The sequence below is a fragment of the Camponotus vicinus genome, unplaced genomic scaffold (genome assembly GCF_025532165.1).
Source record: "Camponotus vicinus isolate PSW18456_S1 unplaced genomic scaffold, iyCamVici1.0 SCAF_3, whole genome shotgun sequence".
NCBI classification, from domain to species: Eukaryota; Metazoa; Arthropoda; class Insecta; order Hymenoptera; family Formicidae; genus Camponotus; species Camponotus vicinus.
The window spans coordinates 7,299,902-7,327,858 of record NW_028141967.1 but is presented as its reverse complement, the minus strand read 5'-3'; the positions used below and the strand labels follow the sequence as shown (position 1 = coordinate 7,327,858).

At 30.8% G+C, this 27,957-nt stretch overlaps 1 protein-coding gene across 4 annotated transcripts; it reads left to right on the top strand.

Moving 5' to 3' along the window:
- Positions 1–1,481: 1,481 nt before the first annotated feature.
- Positions 1,482–27,311, top strand: LOC145967958 (uncharacterized). 4 transcript variants are annotated; one of them, XM_083093076.1, is made up of 8 exons: positions 1,482–1,875; positions 1,985–2,313; positions 8,416–8,670; positions 10,101–10,293; positions 19,651–19,864; positions 19,994–20,136; positions 20,970–22,367; positions 25,738–27,311. In XM_083093076.1, the coding sequence occupies exons 1-8, from the start codon at positions 1,834–1,836 to the stop codon at positions 26,836–26,838; spliced, it is 3,675 nt and encodes a 1,224-aa protein (XP_082949202.1). In that variant the 5' UTR covers positions 1,482–1,833; the 3' UTR covers positions 26,839–27,311. The 4 variants fall into 4 exon arrangements, with proteins under 4 accessions (XP_082949202.1, XP_082949204.1, XP_082949201.1 ...); XM_083093078.1 differs by having other exon boundaries at positions 1,482–2,313; positions 20,970–21,048; positions 21,118–22,367; XM_083093079.1 differs by lacking the exon at positions 1,482–1,875 and adding an exon at positions 4,136–4,355 and having other exon boundaries at positions 2,225–2,313; positions 25,738–27,309.
- The last annotated feature ends 646 nt before the right edge of the window (positions 27,312–27,957 follow it).

Here is a 27,957-nt window from a genome sequence, read left to right as displayed (position 1 = left end):
TCTGAGAAGCATTTGTGACTAGGTTGTTGCGTAAAAGGCTATAGAAATCAAAGCGAAAAAGGTTTTTGTTTATTTCGCATTCCAAAAAGCGAAAATAACAACAAAAAATGCAGAAAATTGCTGAAATTAATTGCCAAAAATACATTATCATTAAGGGGTCATGTAAATATATAATTTGAATGAACCGCTTATTGGAGTCAAAATGGCGAATGATTGCGGTACTTTGTATATCTAGTGACTTTAAGGGATCACCTAAAAGCGGGCCATGACACCTCTCAGTCTTCTCTCTGTTATTATAATTTATATAATATTTTTTGTTATCTATATATATAATATTCATTATTATAATCTATAATATGTTATTGTAATAATATATTATTAAATATCATTCATATTCGAAATAGAGTAATTAAAATTCGAATATGAGCACGAGTTACCGAAAAATGGCGGACCAATCAAAAATGGCGCCCTGTGCCGAAAAATGGCGGACCAATCATAAGTGGCCCCTGATGACCAGTCTTTTATTAGGACTACGGTCGGGGAGATGCTCGAAGGCCGGTATTCATAGTCCGTTCTTATATTTAAGATCGTCTTAAGAACCCATTCAACCAATCAATGACCGCATTGCAGCTATTTGATTGGTTGAGGTCCGAATTCATAGTCGTTTCTCAAATCTTAAGACTAGAGAATTTCTTAAATCTATCCTAATGCGACCATTTCATTGGTTGAATAGGATAGCTCAACCAATGAAATGGTCGTATTAGGATAGATTTAAGAAATTCTCTAGTCTTGAGATTTGAGAAAGGGCCTGAGCAGAATGGCTGCCTTATAATTTTAAGACTATGTTTTATGCCTTAAGTTTTTGTCTTAGGTAACGCACAATACTGTGTGTTATGTCTCGAGTCTTATGTATACGCGAACGTTTATTTCTTACAAACGTTCGCGTATATATAAGACTCGGGACATAACACACAGTATTGTGCGTTACCTAAGACAAAGACCTAAGGCATAAAACATAGTCTTAAAATCTTAAGGCAGCCATTCTGCTCAGGCCCAAACGACTATGAATTCGGACCTGAATGGGTTCTTAAGACGATCTTAAATATAAGAATGGACTATGAATACCGGCCTAAGGCCCAGTTCCACAATTTACTTTAACCGAAGTTTAACTCGTTAAAGAAGGATTTACATTGCGTTCAATGTCCGATGTATGACGACCGATTGGATACAGTGAGCTTTGGATGCAATATAAATCCTCCTTTAACGAGCTAAACTTCGGTTAGAATAAGTTGTGGAACTGGGCCTAAATGCTTTGAAGCGTTTGATTAACCAATCAGGTTAAAGAAATTTTTACTCCTTCTGTTCTGATTGGTCAATCAAACGTTTCAACGCATCCAAAGCGTCTTCCCGACCGCAGCCTAGGCAGTATCAAACGGTCGGTGTAAATTAGGCCAGTAGCTTTCGACGCATTCGTCCGAATGTGTAGTATTGCATATTCTATGGTGCTGGAATAGGAACTCTGATGCGGACCGAGTAACAAAGTACGAATAGCTGAGTAGACGATCGCGAGACCCATCATAGCGGGTGTCAATTGCTTTTATCTCGTTTGCATTTATTTGTCGGCATCTTCGGTTCCAACATTTCTAACGATGTGGCCACCACGCGCAGTGCCGTTATGACAGATTCGCGTGACGCTGTATATCGTACGCGTTTCGGCGAGTCGTTTGACAGTCCCCTCCTTGCGCAAGGGCTTTCAAGTAGGATGGCAATGGCGCGCCGGGATGCTAACGAGTAGCTCAGCTGATGACCGGATAAACAAAATGGTAGCTCGCCATGGTCGTGCACCGGCAGGTGATACGTGATTCTTGCATACGAGTGAGTTATTGAGATCGAGGTGAGAAACGGAGAAGCGAGACTGGAGGAAGAGTTTTTAGGCTACGATATGAGTACTGACAGTCATGATCGGACGAAAACATCCTGCAAGGTACCCGCGAGATCCGATGAGGAGAATACGTTCGACGGTAAGCGGATTAAGAAGGAGCGCGGTGACATTTGTGCGGAGAATAGTGACGCCACCTCCGTCTCCTGCTCCGCAACCGTCATCACCACAACTACCAGCAGCACCACTGTCGCCACTGCTGCTGCCGTCGAGAAAGGACAGCTGCCGGCCGGCAGGTCGTTCGCTACGAACGGCTTCCATGGAGATGGGGATCTACTGCAAGACCTCGTCGCGAGTAAATTCGCGACATTGGCTAATCATAGCGCTTCTTCCAAACAGGACAAGATTCGCATTATGATAGAGGATGGCATTAGGTTAAAAGTCAATTTTCATTTTAAACAATTTTCATGCATAATTATTTCAGTTATTATTATAAGACGCTTTTTTCATAAGTCGCATTATATTCATTTTTATTGCACAACTAATTTTAGTTTGTCATTTTTTTATGTATGAGTAAAATGGTAATATTATGACAATTAAGAATTGATTATAATAAATTGAAATAGTTGATTAATTATTTCATTAAAATAGGATTATTAAATCTAATGTTAACATTTGCTATTACTATTCAATTTATTAATCAGCTCTTAATTGTCATAATATTTTATCTATATGTAAAAAATGACGAACTAAAAAGCTAACACATCAGAAGCATGATTTATGCATTTAGCTACTGGCACAGTTTAGCATGCATTGTAATAACAATGTTTTGTTTTAATATGTATTTTTTTGTAGTCAATTTCTGATAAAATGTTCAAATACTTTTCTGTTCAATAAAACATCTAATTATATTTTGTGTTAATGCCTTAGTAGCTAAAAAGTATTGAGAAAATCACTTGTAATATATATAATTAGAAAAATTTTAATGCACATAATGAATGAGTATTTGAATCAATTAAAAATTGTTTATAAATGCTGAAATGTTTATTTATTATATATAATTATGTTATATATATGTGGCTTGTTGCATACACATACACATACATACATAGAAATCTCAGATATTTTTCAATTAAAAATAATGAATGTCTGTTTCATATAAAACACAACTCAGACAGAGAGAAACAAAATAATTTTTTTACATTACATTTTACAATAAAACTATTTTTTTTATTTTTTTATATATTTATTTACGTTACTTTCAACATCAAAAATCATATATAGATGTATATATCATTAAATAATTATCGAGGGGTAAACCGCTGATCAAAATTATGTACACTAATGCCTACTAATGCCCAATTCCTGGGCATTACTGCTAAATTTTTAAAATTTAATAATTTAAATTTTAATAAATTTAAAATTATTATTTGGAAGAAAAGACTTAATAATACTTTAATACGTCCATAATACGTATTAATACTTCAATAAAACCTAATAATGCCCAAGCAATGCCCAGTAATGCCTCAAATCTGTACACCGCAATGCCCTCAGTGGTTTACCCCTCGATAATTATATAAAGTTTTATAATTATTGTATAATATTTTAATATAACTTACTAAATATTTTAATATTTTAAATAATATCTTACTAAAAAAAAAAATCGAAAATTTTAATATAAAAATGAAATTACAATAGTTAATGAGTTATTTGGATTTTAGTTTAAAAATTATTGATATCACATAGAGAATTCGCGCGTTTAAACTTAATAATAATTGATTCGTTATTGATTTTCACTAGTTATCTGATATTGATTTCTGTACATTTGATTTGATTTCATTATTTTTTATGTATTATGTACTCTATATATACAATATAGCAATTAACTGATATTGACAGATTGATTGCTAATACTAAATTTTAATTATTACATATAAATTAGTTAATCTTTTTTTATGATAGTTTATAATAATTAATAATTTATAATAATTTTATAATCTTTTTTCTTAAATAGTTGAATTAATTATAATAGTTGATTAATATTTTATTAAAATAGAATTATTAAATATTTATAATGTTAATAAAAATATAAAATAAAAAATATTTAATGTTATTAAATATTAACATTTTTTTTTCTATATTATTATTATTCCAATTATTAACTAGCTTTTAATTTTCATAGTTTACTATTTTATCCAACATAAAATCTGCACAATAAAAAATTAGTGTTGTGGGACTTTTAAAAATCAATTCCAGATTGATGTGCGTGTAAATGTAATTACGAACTTGAATGCACGAATTTTGCATGATATCATGGATCAACTATGACCAAAAGATATAGTACATAGTCTTGTGCCAAATTACACGCAACAATAATGAGTAGGATGTCTACTTCCTGGAGAAACATAGAAAACGTGGAATTACCAGGAAAAACCAGGATTTTTTTTTGTACCTGAAAAATCAAGGAATTCTCATGGTATTTTATTGATACTCAATTAACAAAAAAATTCTCTCTTTGATAATTTCGTTTTCATATTGTAAACAGTCGGGACAAGCCAAATGAATACGTTAAAAATATAAATATATAATATAATAATTCATCTCTTTATATATTCGATTTCTTAACAAAACATTAAATATGTAGTATGTATTTTTTATTATAATTTTTGGAGATATAAAAAAAATGAAAGTGTTATGCATATGGAAAATGTTTATTTTACGAAAATTATTCAGTTTTTTTGAATACATTTATAAATATAGCACTTGAAATTTAGGAGGCTCTATGTTTTCTCATACAATAAAAGAATTTATTTTATCAAATTACATCATGAAGATCTTTAAAATATTTTTTTTACCTGAAATTTTAAACAAAAATATCTGATTAGGAATTTTTCAGAATATTTTTTTTACAAAATTTGAGTAGACATGTTGTGGTGAGATAGATACCATCAGATATACAAACCATCTAGTTGAGGATATTTGAGATGATCGGATTTTAATAATGGTTGAACGGATGAAGTTTTTAATCGATAGTTTGGGTTTGTTTTACATAACAAAGATGTTTTATAATTTTTATACGTATAACAAAAATAAAAATCTCAATATAAAAATTTTCACTATGTGTTAAGAATTCGTCACGTTTATCAGTTTGAACTGTCTTTTCACAATTTCTAACATAAGTTAATGATCGATATATTACTTACGTATCAATCTTATCTAATTTTATAATTTATATCTCAGTAATATACAATTGCAAATTATCTATTCATCGAAATTAGCGATGAGGTAGATTTTGGAATTATTGAGACATGTCATTACGATCTGTACACATGCACATAGAATTGATAAAATAAAAATTTTTTAAACAGTTTTAATCAGTTGAAAAGTACGAGCAAAAATGATACGAAGAAAGAAATATGTAATTGTTAATTGTAAATTACATATTTTTTCTTCGAAACAACTATATGTTTTCTTTACACCAATAGATTCCTCTCATTATTTTGTACGTAAAAGTATTAGGTAAGATAATCGAAAAATTAATATTTTACAAGATATTTTACGGTTTATGTAAAATTAAGAAATGATTTCAAGCCTCATAACTCGGAAAGTACTTAATGAAAACTAACTTAATTATAGTGTTTTGGAAAGCTCTCGAGATGAGCTACAAGAATATGTAATAAAAAATAGGGGGTTCCATTTAAAAAAATGCACTTCCGGTCTGAATCGCCTATTTCCGCCCGGAATCAGAAGTTGAAAATATCACCATTCGATAGAGCGTACCCGATTTATAAAGAAAATGTTTTTACTTTTTTGAAATAACCACCTCTAGTTTTTAAATGGGTGGTACGGGTGGTCTGAAATACCCTGTATATACAGGGTGTCCGATTCGTGAGGGACCAAACGAAAAGTGATGATAGATTGGGTTAAACTAAGCAGAAAAGTCCTCTACCATTTTGCAAAATTCGCAATAATTATTAAGTAATAAGCAAAAATGTCACATGAAGGTTACCTTTAATTTTTTAAATGGAACCCCCTATTTTTTATTATGTATTCTTATAGCTTATCTCGAGAGCTTTCCAAAACACTATAATAAAGTATTTCTTCATTGAATACTTTTCGAGTTATGAGGCTTGAAATAATTTCTTAATTTTACATAAACCATAAAATATCTAGTAAAATATTCACTTTTCGATTATCTTACCTTAATACTTTTATATACAAAACAATGAGAGGAATCAATTGGTGTAAAGAAAAAACATAGTTGTTTTTAAAAAAAAATATGTAATTTGCAATTAACAATTACATATTTTTTCTTAAAAACAACTATGTTTTTTTTTTACACCAATTGATTCCTCTCATTATTTTGCATATAAAAGTATTAAGGTAAGATAATCGAAAAATGAATATTTTACTAGATATTTTATGTAAAATTAAGGTTTATATAAAATTAAGAAATTATTTCAAGCCTCATAACTCGAAAAGTACTCGATGAAAAAATACTTTATTATAGTGTTTTGGAAAGCTCTCGAGATAAGCTATAAGAATACATAATAAAAAATAGGGGGTTCCATTTAAAAAATTAAACCTTCATGTGACATTTTTGCTTATTACTTAATAATTATTGCGAATTTTGCAAAATGGTAGAGGACTTTTCTTCTTAGTTTGACCCAATCTATCATCACTTTTCGTTTGGTCCCTCACGAATCGGACACCCTGTGTGTATATATATATATATATATATATATATATATATATATATATATATATATATATATATAAACAACTTACTTTTATTTATCATTATTAGAAATTATGCCTAAAAAATGAAAATATGCAAATATGTTATTAAGTTTTTAATTTTAATGTCAATTTTCTCTCGAAAACAATATTTTACATATACACAAAAACTATATTTAATTCTATTATTTATGTCTCTTTCTTTTGAATTATTTTTATGGAATCTTTTCAAATTCATAACATCCTATATACAGGGTGTCCTAGACCACCCGTACACCCCTTTTCTTTCAAAAACTAAGCATTTTAGAGAAAAACATTTTCGACAAAAATTGTATGGTTTTGAGGGGAACATAAGATGGTGTCATTGGTTTGACCTTGGATGGCATCGTTAAGGTGAGGTCAAGGACACCTTTAATTTCTTAAATGGAACCACCTATTTTTTATTGCATATTCTTATAGCTTATGTCGAGAGCTTTCCAAAACACTATAATAAAGTATTTTTTCATCAAGTACTTTTCGAGTTATAAGGCTTGAAATAATTTTTTAATTTTACATAAACCATAAAATATCTAGTAAAATATTCATTTTTCGATTATCTTACCTTAATACTTTTATGTACAAAATAATGAGAGGAATCGATTGGTGTAAAGAAAACACATAATTGTTTCGAAAAAAAAAATGTAATTTGCAATTAACAATTACATTTTTTTTTCGAAACAATTATGTGTTTTCTTTACACCAATCGATTCCTCTCATTATTTTGTACATAAAAGTATTAAGGTAAGATAATCGAAAAATGAATATTTTACTAGATATTTTATGGTTATGTAAAATTAAGAAATTATTTCAAGCCTTATAACTCGAAAAGTACTTGATGAAAAAATACTTTATTATGGTGTTTTGGAAAGCTCTCGACATAAGCTATAATAATATGCAATAAAAAAATAGGTGCTTCCATTTAAGAAATTAAAGATATCCTTGACCTCACCTTAACGATGCCATCCAAGGTCAAAGCAATGACACCATCTTGTGTTCCCCTCAAAACCATACAATTTTTGTCGAAAACGTTTTTCTCTAAAATGCTTAGTTTTTGAAAGAAAAGGGGTGTACGGGTGGTCTAGGACACCCTGTATATTACGTTTTCTATTTTATCATATATGTATATATATCTTTATATATCTTTATATATTATATTAATATTAATAATGGAGCAAGTTACATATGATTATACACAGAGAAAAATGTATACTGTATTCAAGTAAATATTATTTATTTTAAGTATATCATAAGTTTGTATATCTGCAAATATATCATAAATTCACCACAATTAAATTTAATTGAATATATTCTGAATTTTAGTAAGTACAGTATTTTAACCAAGAATATTAAATTAAAACAAAAATTTGGTTTGCTTACATAGAGTTAGCGTAAAGTAAGTTTGATTTTTCTTTGATACTACTTTATACAATACTCTATCTAATACTTATACAATATTCTTGAAGAGAAAATAAATTCTTCTTTTGAGTACTTGATGAGATTTTCTAACAGTTGCGATGAGTATATTTTAAGACTATTATCAAGAATATATTCTTTGTTAGAGAAAACTTAAAAAAAGAAAAATAAACTAAGTAATTGCTTTTCTTGGCAGTAGAATGATATTTTTCTCTGTGTATTACATATTTAAATGATAACTTTTATGCATATTTTATGTATTTTGCAATAATTATTTATTAATTTTAAAAGATTGACTCTTTTGCTTTTGATAAGAAAAATTTTAATATCAATTTTTTAAATTATAGCGAAGAATCTAGAGCATGTGTGGACGAGATCTTCTCGCAAGTGGAACGACTTAAATTAGAGGAGAAGTTATTGTTGTACCTGAAACTTCCGTTACTGCTGACAAATCCAGGTGGGACCATTGATCCACTGAGGCAACCATTGAATCCATTAGGAAATCGTTATGAAATTCATCAAACTATTATGTGGATTAAAACACATTTAGAAGAAGATCCAGATGTATCTTTACCGAAGCAAGAAGTCTATGATGAATACAAGTAAGTTGTGTATGTGTGTATATGCTATATAAGATGTATCAGAAATAATATAAATGAAAAGAATATGATTACATAAATAACACAAGTGAAAAATATAGAATCAAATTTTTTTATACAAAGTTTTATTTCTTAAAAATAATTTTTGGATCAAAGTAATGCAACAAGTTTCAATGATGTATTTATTTCATTGCATGAAAATATTGCTCTTTTTTTGTTATACACAAAATATTATTTGAATTAAAGAAGTAGAAGTAAATCGTTTATAATTGTTTATAATTATTTATAATTATAAACAGAAATAATTATGTATAGTAAAATCCATAGCTAGCATAGATTATCGCTATCAATCAAAAATGCATACATATTCGATGTATTTTCAAAGTTGATTTTCTTTTTCAAAAAGGAAATCTTATGTAAGATTCTATTTTATATTTTTGCATAAGAAATCGCCTCCCGATTTTTAATATATCCTGTTTATATTTACACAGAATGTCCCTTTAATCTTTCCACACAATTATTTTTCGAAAACCGTTCGCTATTCAAAATAAGTATTCTAAAAATGTCTTTTAATCGTTCATCAAAGATAGATTGAATGACCTTGGAGGATTTATATCATAGTCACAATAAACTTGTGTCGGAATGAACTACACGTCTAAAAAAAATAGATGGTTCTATTTAAAAAATAAAAACACGTTTGAAATTCACGTTAGAAAAAACTGTGCTCATTATAAGATGTTTTCTTATCCATCAAATAGCGAATACGTAGTTTGAGAAATAATTACGTGGAAAGATGTAAATAGATCTCTAAATTTTCAACTAAAAATATTATATCAGAAAAATTTTCGTAAAATTAAGTGAAAATATTATTTGCAAATTTTTATTTCAAGCAATAATAGTAATAAAGGTTTAAGACCAGACCATAGATTACATTTAGACAATCGCTGTGAGTTGCATGTACGCTAATATTAATGATGCACATACGATTCACAAATAGACAATTAAATGTATTCTATGATTGACTAACTTTAAATCCTTCTCTCTATCTCTAAAAATTAGCAGCTTAGCACAGAAAAATAATTTTTTTACTTTTTTACGAACTTTAGGATACTTTGTACACACACACGCGCGCGCGCGCGCGCACATACACACACACGTACAACTTCTTCATATTTTACTTTTTTAATTTTTAATATTCCTTTTCTAATTTTTATATTAAAAATGTATAATTGAAAAATTGGGGGAATAAAAGATGAAAAATAAAAGATTGAAAAATATAAAATTGAAAAATTTTAAAGAAATGAAAGACTGTGTTACTTATATAAACGAAAATTTCACAAATATTATTTCTGATACAATAATTATTTACTGTAATAAATAAACATTACAAAAAATCATTTCTTGAAGAAGTTACATTTGATTCCTATTTTCAGCATCTATTGCATAAGAAATTCTATGAAACCATTATCGACAGCTGATTTTGGAAAAGTCATGAAACAGGTATATCCACGAGTACGTCCTCGCAGACTGGGCACACGGGGAAATTCTCGCTATTGCTACGCGGGTATGCGTAAACGAATTAAATTGGATCCTCCGACACTGCCAAAGATATCTGGCCCTCAAACTGTGAGCAGCATATATGAGCATTTATATATATATATATATATATAGACATACATGTGTGTGCGCGCGCACACACATACACACACACACACACACACACATATATATTTATAATAAAAAGTTTTTAAGAAATCCTTTAGAACAAAATCATCCGTGCACGAGTAATACGTAAAAAATTTTTGCTTAATTTTATTCGTTAATAAATTTTTTTGTTTTTGATCTAAAAAAAAATATTTAAAAAGAATGCAACTAAGTTGCCACAGAAACGATATTCTCCATTTCTTTAGCAATCGAATTCGCTATCAGTTTTATGATAAAATTAAAACTTATTATAAGTAAATCACAAATATGACTATGATTTTATAATTCCAAATGAAAATTTTTCTAATAAAACTCATAAAATTAATAGCAATTAAAAAAATAAATAACTATAAGAAATTAGGCTCTATATATCGAAATATAAACTTAAATTTAAACGGGCCATCAGAGCCAAACGCGGATGGTAGTGCGTAAGTTCAACGAGAATTAAGTTTTCGTTGAAACTTATTTGTGTGCACAGGGCACAAATTTTCTTGGTACGATACCAAGCAAATTTAAATAATTCGAGAAATTATTTAATTATTATCTCTCTTTTTCCCCCTGTAGTGTTGTAGGCGAGAAAAATATCAGGCTGAAAGTCGCTGAATCGGGAATCGAACCCGAGTCTTTCGCTTGCCGGGCGACTGCTCTTACCACTAAACAATTCAGACCTTTCAACTCGATACTTTTCGGTCACCTACAAATATATATTAAATTAAAGAATAACGCCATCTTCCGCCGGCGTGAATTAAATAACTATAAGAAATTAAAAAAATAAAAATTTCTATATATAGCATTTTATTTTTTAACTCTTAAACTGCTGGTATTTTTAAAATAGTGACCTTTTTCTTAAAAATTTTTCTATATAAATAACATACATTATGCAGAAATTCGAGATTTTTTCAGAGCCACAAAAGTGGCTTTCCCGGCAGGGAACAGACGATCAAATATAAAAAATTTTTATTTTCTCAAAAATAGTGTATTGGGGGTTTTCGATATCGCTGATTCCAATTCTGAGTATAAATTTATAAAATTATAGATTATGAAATTTCGAACACCTAACAGCAATATTGATAACATGAATGAATATAAACACATAGACTCGTGTAGAGAACTTTCCTTTAACATTACCCAGAGCTAACGATGTGGACATAAAAAATTTGTAGTTCCTTTTAGACTTTTGGGTTTTTTCATTATTTGTTTTGTTTTTAATATAGAAGAAGTCGCCACGCCGCACAGTGGGCGGAAATCCCGAAAACGTGGCCAAAAGTCGAAAAAGTTTTCCGATTTGCATAGAAATTGGTACAAAAGGATTTTCGGGGTCGCTGATTACGAATCTGGGATCAAAATCACGAAAAACAAAATGGCGGATCCAATATGGCCGACTTATATTTAACAAAATTTTACAAAATTTCAGATATAGATTTGTCTTCGGAATCACCTTCCGAATCGCGGAATAACTCCGTGTGACATTTGAGAGACGATCGGAGCCACTAATAGTTGCACAGCCTCTGGCAAAAAAGAATTTAATTTTTTGGACGGCAACTTCCTTAAACTCGAAATATAAGAATCTGAAGATACTGTTAACCAATTGAAAACCAATTCAAAAAGCCTTCGCGATATTTTTTTGTCTTTATTACGGGCTTCTTGCGCATCTTTAGATAGCTGTCCGATTGGTAATATGTCCTTATCTTATTGGAAATATGTTCTTATAAGTATATATGAAGTGATCGTTATCCGATCGCGATCCTGTAATATAAGTATAACTCTTAACCTAACCTAATCTAATCGGCGCGCGGCGTGGCAGTAAAAATGACCATACAACGCGTACCGCAGGTTGCTGCAGCTAATTTTGCGAAATTTCGTTGCGCAACACTTTAAACTAAAGATTGGTACTTGAAACATCACGGGATATTATGGGATCTTTAACTTTTGCCACCGTTGAATATAGATCTAATTGGAAATTCACAATTTATGGACACCAATTGTTCATCTTTAAATTCAATACATGCTAAACTTAGAATGAATAAAAAATTAAAACAGAAATATCCTATATACCTCCAGGAACACCCTCCATTCCACAGAATTGCGATCTAACACTCCTGTCAAAAGTTATACTCGTCCAAAGTCGACCGAAAATCGCTTGTATTTATACGCAGCGCGTGCTACTCTCTCGAAGGGCAATTACACACTAAGTTAGAAAGTCAGGTATGGAAGATAGCCTTCTCTTCTTTTGTCATTATATGCACGGGGAGGTCCCCCATAATAAGGTCCTATGGTTCTAAACCCAAAATAATAAATTTAATTTTTCGACTTTTGGTCACGTTTTCGGGATTTCCCACTGTGCGCCGCGAAGAAGGGTATCATATTCCGGCGGCGCAAACATGAAACCCTCGCGCAAACATTGGAAAATTAGCCATACATTGCGTGAGCAGCATGGGCTACATATATATGTATATTTAATACATTTAGTATTTAAAATGTCATTAATTTATTAGTAAACTCAAGAGCCATAAAAGTGGCTTTCCCAGCAGTCTAAAGATTAATAAATTTTAATTATTATTTTTTATTTAATTTTTTTAAATTTTATTATCTATTGATTTTGAAACCCTTCTGGGTTTATTTTCAAAGCAATAAAAGGCTACGTTATGAAACTTATATATTCGTAATCTATATATAATAAACTTTAATTCTGCCATAAAATTAATTCTGAATTTGATTGTTAAAATGGAAATGTTTTGGCTACACTTTCTATATTTCTTATACATTTTTTTAATTTATCTGTTATACACTTTAAGTGAAACTATATTTATTTTATTATAGTAATGATCATTTTATATATTATAATTATTCTGCATATATATATACACGAGTGAAAGAAAGAGAAAGAGAGAAATATATATTCTCTCAATTGTTTTTATATTTTCTTTAAAAATTATATAAGTTAAGATTCTGCTTCACAATACAATATTGAATTATAAAATGCCAAAAAAAAAGAAATTAATAAATTCTTTTCTTACACAGTTGTGCTGTATACATGCATACATTCGTGAATTGCATGCTGCGATATTTAAAAATTTCTTTTTCATTTCTTTCACACAAAAAAAAATTGTTAAGGACTTCTTGACTCATTTTTTGTAATTCGTGGGCGCAAATTATGATACACTCTATATACATCGTAATTCTTTTTTTTTTTACTATCCATTATTAATGTTTGGCTGATGGTATGGATTGATACAAAGGACAAAATATTTTATCAATTTGTATCAATTTGTATTTGTTTGGCGAAAAAAAATTATACAATTTCTCAATCCTGATTCATAATTCAATATGATTATATTATAGTATAATCTAAATAAAATACTTAAAATAAAAAACTTAACTGTCTTGTTATGTTTAACTTATATAATAACTTTCATTTTAGATCACACATGTAATTCTTTAAATTTTTGCATGTTAAAAACAAATTTTATTCATAAATTAGCATATCAAGTTAGAATTTTAAAATTAAAAGCAATTTTGGCTATATTAAAAGAAAAAACTAAATAAACACTTTTTTCTATTTACACTTATATTTTAGCATTTGAAAATCTTAATAAAAAATGCAATATTTTTTGAAATACAATTTTTTTAAAGCTTATTAAAATTTATAATTATCAAAATGAATATATATTTTATATTGATAGTAATATAGATATTTTGAAATTATATCAGTTTGTTGTAATATAAACAATATGTTTAACAAATGTAAATTTTATATATGTGTGTGTACATTTTATAGTTTGACTTTGCAAATTAAAAAAAAAATAACATTTCTTTTTGAGTAATAATAATTTTTATTATTTTTTAAAATTGGTAACGATGATGTGTGTGAACTACTTTTTAAAATCGTGTAATCGATAATAAGTTATTATATTTTTATAAGGAAACTTTCCTAATTCAATATACAGGGTAGGCCATTTTAATCTACGCACTGAAATATCTCAAAATCCATAAGTTTAAGACAAAAATGTTTTAGACAAAAGTTGTATGGTTTCGAGGGGGATATAAAATGATACTATTAGTTTGACCTTGAAGAGTCACCTGAAGGTCACGTGAAGGTCACCTCCAACTTTTTAAATGGGACACCCTATGCTTTTGCATATTCTTGTAGCTCATCTCGAGAGCTTCCCAAAACGCTATAATTTTTTTTTTTTTTAATTATTCCAAGCATATTTACAATCTGTCGGGTTGTGACATTAAGTAAATTTTATTATTAAAATAACATGTAGGAGTAGTTCCAGTGAACAATTCCCTTTAAGATACTAAAGTGTTATAAATTCAAGAGATCATTATTATCTACCTTGGTTGTGTCTATTAATTGAATCTAATGGTTTGTACCGCTTAAGTCTTCGTTTGTCCGTAGTTTCGGTCAGTAGTTCGTTCGCAAATTGTTTTGGATGAGCATTCAATCTATCCGCATATTTCAGAGTATAGTTTGTTATTACTTTTTTAACAGTTTCAATATTCAGATCTCGTCTAATAATTTTGTTGGTTACGAACCACGGCGCGTCAACTATTATTCTAAGTATTTTGGATTGATACTTTTCTAAAATTTCTATATTTGAGTTTGAGGCAGAGTCCCACAGCTGAATGCCGTACGTCCATATTGGCATGATAATTGTTTTATAAAGCAGGACTTTGTTGTTTAAAGATAGTTTTGACTTTCAAGCAAGTAGCCAATAAATATTTCTGAGCTTAATTCCCAATTGCTTCCTTTTCTGCCATATATGCGTCTTCCAGGTTAACCTTCGATCTAGGTGGATTCCTAGATATTTCGCTGAATCGGCTTGAGGTATCTCAGTGTTGTTTAGCTTTACCGGTGGGCATGAATCTTTGTTCAGTGTAAAAGTGACGTGCACTGATTTTTTTTCATTGGCCTTCATTCGCCAGGTTTTGAGCCAGGTTTGTATTTTGGTGATGTTTTCCTGAAGAATCCTCGACGCTTCTTTAGGATTCTTGTGCGATGCTAAGATTGTTGTATCATCCGCGAATGTTCCAGTCATTGTATGTTCTGTTGTTGGTAGATCGGCGGTAAAAATTAGATATAACAGGGGTCCAAGGACACTGCCTTGTGGAACTTCTGAGCTGATAGGCTGTAATTCAGAGTATTCTTCTAGGAGTTTTATTAAGAAATGTCTATCTTCTAGGTAAGATTTAAGTAAGAGATAGTAGTTATGCGGAAGTAATTTTTTAATTTTATATAATAACCCTGTATGCCAGACTTTGTCGAATGCCTGGGTGATATCCAAGAACACTGCTGAACAATACTCTCTATTCTCCAGGGCATTATTAATTTTTCTTACCACTCTGTGGACCTGTTCAGTTGTTGCGTGCTGCTCACGAAATCCGAATTAGTGTTCTGGGATTATTTTTGTTTTTATTAGCACAGGTTTAATTCTGATTAGTATGAGTTTTTCAAAAACCTTGGACAACACAGGAAGTAAGCTTATTGGTCTATACGAAGCTGGTTCTTCTGGTTTTGGTATTAGTATGATCTGAGCTACCTTCCACAGAGCTGAAAAGTAGTTTAATCTTATTAAGGCATTATAGATAATAGTTATCAATCTTACTACTTTCTGTGGAAGTTCCTTCAAGACTTTGCCAGTGATCAAATCATGTCCTGGCGCTTTACTGTCTTTTAAATTTCGTATTATTTTTTGCACTTCTCCTATTTTTATCCTTTGGATAGGAGGGTAGGTTTGAATCGTCGACTCAAGGTAATTTAGTGTTACTCTTTCTTCTTCTTCTGAAATTTCTTGCGGGTGGGGTTCAAATACTTTTTTAAGGTGTTCAGAGAATAATTTGATTTTGTCTTTGTTGATTCTAGCCCATTTTCCGACTTCTTGTCTTATCGGAGGTCTTATTAGTTGATTAGAATTCCTTATAATTTTCTTAGTGACTTTCCATAATGAGTAGTCTGTAGCTTCCATGGGAGTAAGCTCTGCAAGGAATTTTTCGATTGAAATGGTTTTTTCGCTGTTTATTAGTTTTTTTAATTGTTTTTCGGCTTTATTTAACTTCGCTTTATCGTGCGGTGATCTTGAGTTTTGTCATTTTTAGCGAAGTTTTCTTTTCTCTGCAATTTTGAGTTTAATGTTTAGTGGACAATGTGTTGTGTTTCCATAACTAAGCATTGGTGGAGTTGATTCCCAAGCTGCTTTTTGTATTTTAGTATTGAAACTATCAATAGCTAATTCAATTTCTTCATTAGTTTTCAGTGATATCTTACAAGTTATTTGTTCATTTAATAGGTCTCTGAAATGTCGCCAATTTGTTTTTACATTAGACAAAGTTAGAGGATGCTCTATATTTACAACAGCTGTATTCATTGTAATTATTATTGGAGAGTGATCTGATGTTAGGTCAAAACATGATTCTTTGAAGTAATGTGTTGCTATACCTTTCACTATGCAGAAGTCTATAAGATCCGGTGTTTTCCTGCGGTCAGTGGGCCAGTATGTGGGTTCGCCTGTGGAAACCGGATGAAGATTGTTGCTGCATTGATTGATATAGTTGACGTCCCTTTGGGTTAGGTACTTGAGATCTAGACCCCCACTACGGGTGCTTTGCGTTGTAGTCGCCACCAGCGATGAACCTGTGTCCTAGAGTTTTGAAATAATGTGTGTATTGTTCTAGTTTAATTGCGTGCTTAGGTAGAGTATATATAGCTGCCAGGGTGATTGGTCCTACCCAGTCTTCTATGGTAATACTTATTGATTGTAGATAATCCTGAGAGTAATTCTCGTTTTCGGTGCTTAATAGCTGTTTTGATGATTATGGCGGTACCACCATGAGCTGTGCCGTCCGGATGTTTAGTATCGTAGTGTGTATCTAGGGATTTTTAAATAGCTTTTTTTTGTGTAATGCGTTTCTGAGATTAGCATTACGTCTATATTATGCTCAGACAAAAAGAATTTGAGCTCATTACTTCTTTGAATGAGCCCGTTTGCGTTCCAGACTCCTATTTTTAGTTTGCCCGCCATTACTTCATTTTTGTAATTAGTGTAGTCAGTAGGTTTAACAATGTGTCTAATTTCTCCATTAGGAGCATTATCATTTCTTCCAACTTGTTTTGTTGTCCTGGTGTGGTTGGTGCGGTCGATCGCTACTATTGTTAACATCATTTTCTTCTGAGTTTGATTGGTGTACATGAACTTTCGTTTTTAATATCTGAGCATAACTTGTACTCGTCTGTGTTGATCTTAATTCATTTCCGTTATGAAGGTCAGTCCTTGAGTCTGATCTCAGTTTTGGAACTATTTCTGTTTTCTCCCTTAGCTTAGGGAATAGCTTTTGTTGCAATTGCTTGTGTATTTCACATCCTTTGTAGCTTGCGGGATGGTTTCCTCCGCAGTTGCATTTTACTTCGTTGAGCATTTGTTTTTTGGGACAGTCACTAGTCAGATGTTTGTCTGCGCATTTGACGCATTTTGGTCCTCTGAAGCAATAATTTTTTGTATGCCCATATGCTTGGCATCTTGTATATTGAATGATGTCTCTTTTTTTATATGGTTGTTCAAAGGTGATTATTGTATTTAACAGATTTCTTATTTTGTAAATATCTTTGTTGTTATCCTTTTGTTGTAATTCTATGAAAAATAGTGGTAACGGCTTCTTTGTTCTGGTTTCTAGAATATTTGTTATTTTTATGACTATGTGGTTAATAATTTTCAATTTCTGTTTTTAGCTCTTTTATGTCCGTTGATGGATGCATATTTCTTAATACAACTTTGAATTTCTTATCAGTTTTACATTGGTAGGTGTAGCCTTGGGTACCTTTTTGCTTAAGTGCCTCCATAATAGAGTGATACTTGGCCGATGTAAGTGGTTGTATCTTAACCTGATTATTTTTTAATAACTTTAATTCGTATTGTTCTTTTGCGATTTCATCAAGCACTGTCTTTAGTGGCATGATGTTTTTTACTCCATCTATAAAGATAGGGGGAGATTTGAACTGCTGAGTTTTTACTGGTGTGCTTTCATTATCATCATTTATCTTCTTAGCTTCCTCATCATTCAGCTTTTCATAAATATTGCTTGTACTTATTGGTTTGTTAAGCCAATAGTCATTAATCTGGGTTTGTCTTTTTCTAGTAGGTGTGTCTGGACTATTTCTCGTCCTTTTTTTGTTTTGTGTTTTTTGTCAACTTTGATTTCGAGATGGGATATCTTGTTGTTGATCGAGATCCTCCATGGGTTAATTTGTAATTCATACGGCCCACTCTAAGCGCGGCTCCGCTGGTTACTCCGGGTGAAGTGCGCCTGCGCGAATACTGCCGCCCATCAGCTGAGCACCGGCCCTGACAGCCGATGTATAGGTTAGGTTGAGAGTCTCGGGTGGACAGAACTGTTAAGGTAGGAAGTGAGGGGCCCTTACTCTGTTCGAGGAGGGCCCTTGGTTGGCTAGGCCGTGATCTGAAACTAGAGCAGCCCCACCAGGTGCCAGGCTAAGGCAGAAACAATTCTATTTTGTGGAACGAACAACAAACGAGCAACCTTCTACTCACCCGGAAACGGACAAAACACTATAATTAAGTTAGTTTTCATTAAGTACTTTCCGAGTTATGAGGCTTGAAATAATTTCTTAATTTTACATAAACCGTAAAATATCTTGTAAAATATTCATTTTTCGATTATCTTATCTTAATACTTTCCTGTACAAAATAATGAGAGAAATCAATTGGTGTAAAGAAAACACATAGTTGTTTTTAAGAAAAAATATGTAATTTGCAATTAACAATTCCATATTTTTTCTTAAAAACAACTGTATGTTTTCTTTACACCAATTGATTACTCTCATTATTTTGTACATAAAAGTATTAAGGTAAGATAATCGAAAAATAAATATTTTACAAGATATTTTATGGTTTATGTAAAATTAAGAAATGATTTCAAGCCTCATAACTCGGAAAGTACTCAATGAAAACTAACTTAATTATAGTGTTTTGGAAAGCTCTCGAGATAAGCTGCAAGAATATGCAAAAGCATATAAGGTGTCCCATTTAAAAAGTTGGAGGTGACCTTCAGGTAACTCTTCAAGGTCAAACTAATGGCACCATCTTATGTCCCCCTTGAAACCATACAACTTTTGTCTGAAACATTTTTCTCTAAATTGCTTCGTTTCCGAGATATAAATTTGTAACCCTTTACGTGGGCCACCCTGTATATATATATATATATATATATATATATATATATATATATATAATTTAATTATTATTTAATTATTATTAAATTTAGGGAGAGCATTCAGAGGAAAACATTACTGAGGAAATGTTAGGCGCTGCATCTACATTGATAAGAGAATGGGCAGAGAGTGTATTAGGCTTGAAATTTCCAAATTTGAGTGCCTTAGCGCGGCATCTTGTTGATAATTTTCGTGTTGATACTCGATCTCTGGCTGCTGTATGTATTTTATCCACTTCAGAGGAACGTGATCCTTTATCTGATAAACGTGAGTACATTTGGAATTTCTCAAATATTAGTTTAATAAAATAAATTTCTCGTAAACTACTTTGCATTTCAATTACTCACTTTGAAAATTCTTAATTATTAAATTAATTGTTAAATTATTTATTATTAGAAGAAATTTCGGATTTACCAACAATGCCTCTGAATGTCAAACCTGGTAAACTGCGAGAGGCTCAATTACAGTTGCAACGTAAGCTTCAACAACGGGAGCATATCAAAGATCAGAAACGTCGTCATCTCGATACTATCATACAGGTATATGTTATATTATTTCCAAAGAGCTTATATGAAAAAAGAGATGCAAATAACCTTTATTTTTTTTTCTTTTATTTTTTAGATATACAGAGTTTTATATGAAATGTTACAAGATCCTTTGTTCAAAATTTGACATCGCACAAGAAGTGATTTAGATAAAATTTATATGATTTTAAGAGAAAAAGTTGATCATTTTGAAATTTAATTAAGATCATTTTTCGAGATCATGTGATTCCTCGCAATATTTGGTGTAAAAGTTAAGATAGGTTCGCCATAAATTTAATATTTTACAAGGTATTTCTCTCTCTCTCTCTCCCCCCCTCCCTCTCTCTCCCTCTCTTTCTCTCTTATAGTTTATGTAAAATTATGTCGAAATAAAATATAAAATATCTCGTAAACTATTTTTGGCCTTTCTGTCTTTATAACTTTTTATGCCAAATGTGAGACATCAATTTATATAAAAAAATTAGAACGATTCCATTTAAAAAAACTAGATTGACCTTAAAAAATGATTTTAGTTAAAATTTAAAATTATTAATTTATTCTTTTTCCTCTCTCAAAATCCTATGAATTTTATTTAAAGCATTTTTTGTATCATGTCGTTAAAAAAAGAAAAACTAACATTTTATGTGAATTACTTTGTATAAAGAAATTAGAAAAATATACAATGCAAATTTTTATTTATTTATTTTCAAGATATTTAAAAATTCTTCTTTCAAAAATTCTTTCTAGTATGAGATTAAAAGAGCTAAGATATGAAATATTTTTAATTTAACTAATGATTAATTGGGAGAATATAATTATATATTCAGAATAATTCTTTTTTTTTCTAGAATAAAGAAAAAGTCATCGAAAATAAAGGAAATATTAGTAAAGGATACAAAAAAGTCAAATCTAACCAATCACCTCAAGGTACAAACACAGCAGCGACAACAGTGAGCACACAAAATTCACTGACAAAATTGAATTTGTCTGCTGTAGTCTACAACCGGCAAAAAAGGGTATCAAAAACCTGCAATCAACAGCAGCACCAGCAGCAACAACAGTCCTGCAATGTTTCCGAAGAATCTAACTGTGATAATCTAGTAGTATCGCGTGAAGATAGACAGAGTAATAGCAATCCTAGAATAATGAATGTGCAACGCGATATCAAAAGTAAAAATTCCAGGAAACGTGCCAATAATCCAATTGTAACACAGCAGGAATCCAGCCCCGAGAAACAGACGAAACTTGCAGAAGAAAATTCAAAGCATTCCAACGTCTTGTTACCTAAGCTAGCGTCTATCCAACGTGCCGGTAAGATATCAGTGATACTAGCTAGCAATTCAAAATCTATCAAATGCAAAGCGGTCGAAGCTGCGGACAGTCAGCTTGCTAAAAACTGTGATATTGATTCGTCGAGTTGTTCCGCTACCAGTGCAATGGAAACATCCTCAGGACTTCTCACGAAGGATCAGATCCGCCTCTTGAAAGATGAAAAGGCTCGAGACATCGATACGGATGCATTGGACGATTATTTAAATGGCGGAAACAATTCGCAGGAGCAAGAGGAGGAATTGCTGCAGTACTTCCAACAGAGCAACTCGTCTAGCTCTGATGTGGAAACCAGCGTCATTGGTTCTGATGCCGAACAGATTTCTCGATCCGACAAGGTATCACAATTGCGATTAATATTACAGGAGAACTTAAAGGCATCCACTATTACCGCTGATCTAGCGCCTGCAACTGTCGTTCGGCAAAGCGTTGCCACGGAAAAACGGGATTGTTCGCAGAAACACAACAATCTCATCCTCTCGACTCTGCTAAATCATAATTCAAGCAATACTCGTCGTCGTGTTAGTTTCGAAACGAATGTCGTCGAACATGCTCAGGAGGCAGCAACACTAAACGTAACCAATACTGTACCACAGAGTCCAAATACGCGACGCAGGATATTTAACTTCACCCCAATCTCGCCCGGCCCACATTCTCCGATTAATGGTCGGGCATCCAAGTCAAATTCAGCGAATGCCAGTCCATTCGTATCACCGCGTAATACCCCAGTGCCAAGATCACGCAGTAATTTGCAAGCTGGTAGTTCTAGAACGCGCAACCAAAAGACTCTCTCTCGCTCCATTTCTTGTAGTGTGCCGTATACTATCAAGACGACAGACACCTTTATCGTACCAACATCTAGTGGAGCGGAACCCACGCGACAGATGCTGACAATTGCAACGACCAATTCGTCGGAGGTGAGATTACAGAAAACAATGCAAATAAGTTCAATTACAGTCAGATATTTGTTTTTTTTTATGTCTTCATTTTTCACATATTTTTATCTTGTCATATTTTTAATATTATTTATATCTTTATTTATATCTTTAAGAGCGCAACTCAATTATATTATTTTATATTTATTCTTTGGTGACGTATGTGTGTGTAAAATGAGAATATTATATAAAATAAATGTTAATTTTCATTGTGTGCATATATATTGAAATAAGTATAAAGAATGAATATGGAAAAAATTGTTGATAGGGAGATTTTTTTTTAGTTTGAATAAAATAAAAATATAAACATTTGACTGTAGAGCTAAGTCTTTTTGATAATTATATCAAAGAAATATATTGGAAGCTGTTTCTATACAATAATGACTTTTGAGATATTTAAGTTAAAGATTAATATTTTAAAAAAGTGTTAAATTCATGTGTCAAACAAATTATATTGTTTAAAAAATTTGTTCTATGAAAATAATGATATAAAAAAATTGTGAAAATAGAGCAAATTGAAAATTATAAAATTTCATTACATAATATGGTAATGCATTATAAAATTTCATCCTTTTAGTATGCAATATGATTATTATTTTATTTAAATATTTGCATATATGTAAATTAATATTATTAGGTAATCTATAAGATTGTATGTGTATATGTGTATGTGTATATAGACACATAAAGTTCCTATTTGAATGGAAATATCTGTGTATACTTTTTAAACTTGACATTGCACGAAAAATATTTCAGACAAAATTTATATGGTATTGAAGAGAAAAAGGTTCATAATTTTGAATTTTTATAAAAATTATTTTTCAATGTCATAAAGATCAATCTAGTGTTAAATGAAACTTAGTTCAAATGAAACCATCTTAATTTTTTGATAACATTGATTCATTGTAACAAATTATAAGAATAGAATGGCCAAAAATTGAATAGTTTACAAGATATTTGACATAATCTTTTGTGTTAAAACGTATATTTGCAATGAATAGTTACATATTTTTTCTTAAAAACATTTGTATTTTCTTTACACCAATTGATTTCTCTTATTATGCATAAAAATATTAAGATAAAAAATAACTGAAAAATGAATATTTTTCTATTGCTAATGAAATATTTCTATTTATATAGTTTATGTAAAATAATAAGAATAATTCAGAAACATGCTTACAAAACTCAACAATATCCTTTATAGCTCAAAGAAAAAGAGAAATTATTTCTACAGGTCAAATTATATATATATATATATACAGGGTGTCCTAGACTACCCGTACACCCCTTTTCTTTCAAAAACTAAGCATTTTAGAGAAAAACGTTTTCGACAAAAATTGTATGGTTTTGAGGGGAACATAAGATGGTGTCATTGGTTTGACCTTGGATGGCATCGTTAAGGTGAGGTCAAGGATATCTTTAATTTCTTAAATGGAAGCACCTATTTTTTTATTGCATATTCTTATAGCTTATGTCGAGAGCTTTCCAAAACACTATAATAAAGTATTTTTTCATCAAGTACTTTTCGAGTTATAAGGCTTGAAATAATTTCTTAATTTTACATAAACCATAAAATATTTAGTAAAATATTCATTTTTCGATTATCTTACCTTAATACTTTTATGTACAAAATAATGAGAGGAATCGATTGGTGTAAAGAAAACACATAATTGTTTCGAAAAAAAAAAATGTAATTGTTAATTGCAAATTACATATTTTTTCTTAAAAACAACTATGTTTTTTCTTTACACCAATTGATTCCTCTCATTATTTTGTACATAAAAGTATTAAGGTAAGATAATCGAAAAATGAATATTTTATTAGATATTTTATGGTTTATGTAAAATTAAGAAATGATTTCAAGCCTCATAACTCGGAAAGTACTTAATGAAAACTAACTTAATTATAGTGTTTCGGAAAGCTCTCGAGATAAGCTACAAGAATATGCAAAAGCATATAGTGTGTCCCATTTAAAAAGTTGGAGGTGACCTTCACATAACCTTGACAACGCTATTCGAGGTCATAATAATGTTGCTGTGTAATGCGCCACATAAAACCCTATAACTTTTGTATGAAACATTTTTTTTTAATGCGTATTTTTCGAAATATTAAGGGGTTTCCACACTTTTGCTAAACCCTGTATGTATACAGGGTTTTCGAAAAGTCCGGAAACGGTTGAATATCTAAAAAATAAAGCATTTTAGAGAAAAATGTTTCAAATAAAAGTTGTTTGGTTTAAAGAGAGCTATAAAATGGTGGCAATGGTTTGACCTTGAAGAGTCATTTGAAGGTCACGTGAAGGTCACCTTCAATTTCTTAAATGGAACCTACTATTTGTCATTGCATATTCTTGTAGCTTATCTCGAGAGCTTTCCAAAACACTATAATTAAGTACCTTTTCGTTAAGTACTTTTTGAGTTATGAGGCTTGAAATAATTTCTTAATTTTACATAAACCGTAAAATATCTTGTAAAATATTCATTTTTCGATTATCTTATCTTAATACTTTCCTGTACAAAATAATGAGAGAAATCAATTGGTGTAAAGAAAACACATAGTTGTTTTTAAGAAAAAATATGTAATTTGCAATTAACAATTCCATATTTTTTCTTAAAAACAACTGTATGTTTTCTTTACACCAATTGATTACTCTCATTATTTTGTACATAAAAGTATTAAGGTAAGATAATCGAAAAATGAATATTTTACTAGATATTTTATGGTTTATGTAAAATTAAGAAATGATTTCAAGCCTCATAACTCGGAAAGTACTTAATGAAAACTAACTTAATTATAGTGTTTTGAAAAGTTCTTGAGATGAGCTACAAGAATATGTAAAAGTATATAGGGTGTCCCATTTAAAAAGTTGGGAGTGACCTTCACGTAACCTTCAGGTGACTCTTTAAGGTCAAACCATTGCCACTATTTTATAGCTCTCTTTAAACCAAACAACTTTTATTTGAAACATTTTTCTCTAAAATGCTTTATTTTTTAAATATTCGACCGTTTCCGGACTTTTCGAAAACCCTGTATATATATATATATATATATAATACATATATCTCGAATATTTTTATAATACTACTCTAGTTCTGTATGAAATAGACCAGGAAAACATTAAAAAATCAAGATTTACAGTCTAAAACTATGTTTTATTCATTTTCAAATTTTTTGGACATGTTCTGCACACATGCTTTTCAATGAACATAAAATAATTTTTTCTTCTGGCATAAAAGAAGCAAAGATTAGAAATGTGTGTAACTTATATGATATATAAACCATAAAATATATATATAATCAAATAAAAGCATAATAAAATAAACATATCTATAAAAAATATTTTCCGATGCAGGTCGCCCTAAAGGAATCGCCGTGCGCCGCATTTTTGGATCTAACACCGCAGAAACAATTATTAATCAATTATCCGAGCCAAGAGAATTTGCAAGAGATCAAGAATGTATATCAAAAAGGCCAGCCAGCCCCGCCTGATCAGGAGATCACAGAACTTCTTCATACTGGCAGACATTTGAGCAGTGAACAATTATTCTACAGATCACAATCGGTACCATTGCATAGGATGGTGAATCCCGTACAATCCGTAATATCTCCAATTTCGACTCAACATAGCCTATCGACTGTGCAAAGTCAAAGCTTTAATCCGTCAACGAGTAGTTCCGTCGCGCCTACTCCAGTACCGAGCGAATATAACGATTTCGGTCCCTCTATCGGACAAGAAAGTACGTACTTATTGGATGACACAAACTTTATGTCGGACGAGCAACAATTTTTAATGACAGACAAAGGAATCACATCCGAAAACATTAATAACATTCTTACAATTTTGGACGAAGAAGGTCAGTCGAATTTACAGATGTCCCCAGAACAGACTACAGAAGAGACATTGAACAACGCGATCAATCTTGCTTTACCGAATACGAATCTAAATTTATCGGAAGAAGATATGTTAGATCCATCAAGTATCCTCAGTGACGCTGGTGCATTACAGAAAATAATTCAATCACGTTCGTATCCTAATACGCCATTGCCGGTACCAGTGTCAGTATATACGCCATCGTATATCGAGGACAGTAATGGTTCTAGGTCGTACCCATCAACGCCTTTGCATACGGTACAATCCCAAGAGGTGTATCAGGATCCAGGCGAGCCGATACTTTCCAGTCCCATTCTTAATTCTCTCAGTTTACAGAACGACACAATAAATGTTGCTGTTGCTACTGTTACCGGCGCCACTGCCGGCACTGATGTCGACACTGCCGCAACCACTTCTTCCAATAATCTGTGCAGAAATGTTGCTGACTTTTTGGAGGCTAATTTTCTTGGAGAAACGGACACAGAGACGGATGATTTAGATCCGCTCGGTAATTTCGACGGCCTGCAAGATATGGATTCGTTGACACCACTGTTCAACGAAGTCACGGAGCCTAATCGCTGAAACTATTTTTTTCATCTATCGTAATTTTGCATTTGCACAGGGAGAAGTGTAATAAACTATAGACTGTTTAAGTCCGGTGGTTCTCAGTCGTATTACTTTATAGACCATTTTAGAATAAATGAGAAAAGATTATCAAGCAAGGTGTATAAGTAAATTTTAGTAAATAATTAAGATATTATTCAATTTTAAGTAGTAGGATACTTCGAATTTTCTGTATCTACTGCGATATGTAATTTAACCATATGACAGTTATAAATATTTTAATTATTTTTTACTACAAATTTTTATGTATATAGATTCTTTATAGAAGAAATTATTTCAGCTTATAGTAAATTATATTTTAACATGCAATTTACTATGCAGGCTGTATCGACGACTGTTTAATCTTTATCGCAATAAAAATAGTATTGAAAATTGTTCGAATTTTCTGAAATTTTGAAAAACTCGCGAGATTTTTTAAAATATATGTTTATATATAAATTATTAAAGATGATATACATTGTTTTAAGTACATATGATACATATATATATATATATATATATATATATATATATGTATCATATGTACTTAAAACGATGTATATCATCTTTAATAATTTATATATGTATGTATGTATGTGTGTGTGTGCGTGTGCGTGTGCGTGTGCGTGCGTGCGTGCGTGCGTGCGTGCGTGTGTGTGTGTGTGTGTGTGTGTGTGTGTGTGTGTGTGTGTGTGTGTGTGTGTGTGTGTGTGTGTGTGTGTATGTGTATAAAATATTTAAAATGTTTGTTTTCTATAACATTTGCTTTATTCCTCAGTCAAAAATATTTTCACGGGAAATTAATAACAGTGTATAAAATTTAGGAAAAACTTGTATTATTCTGAATATATCGAATATTTTATGCCATAGAAATGTAATTTGAAATATATATCTATGTATTTTATGTTTCAAACATTTCAGTGATAGAATTAAAATTGTACATCTTTTAGAGAAATACTAAGTTACTTAATTCAACAAAAAAAATCCAAAAATATTTTTCGTATATTTTTTTATTATATTATTTACATTCTTCAGAATGCTTTATCACAACACATTTTTGGGAGATTTAAAATTGTGTATAAAATTAGATTATATATT

Coding starts and splice junctions, on each gene's coding strand:
- LOC145967958 (XM_083093076.1), top strand. CDS start 1,834: ATGGTCGTGCACCGGCAGGTGATACGTGATTCTTGCATACGA. Junction 2,314..8,415: donor ATGATAGAGGATGGCATTAG/GTTAAAAGTCAA, acceptor TTTAAATTATAG/CGAAGAATCTAGAGCATGTG. Junction 20,137..20,969: donor ATCTCGATACTATCATACAG/GTATATGTTATA, acceptor TTTTTTTTCTAG/AATAAAGAAAAAGTCATCGA.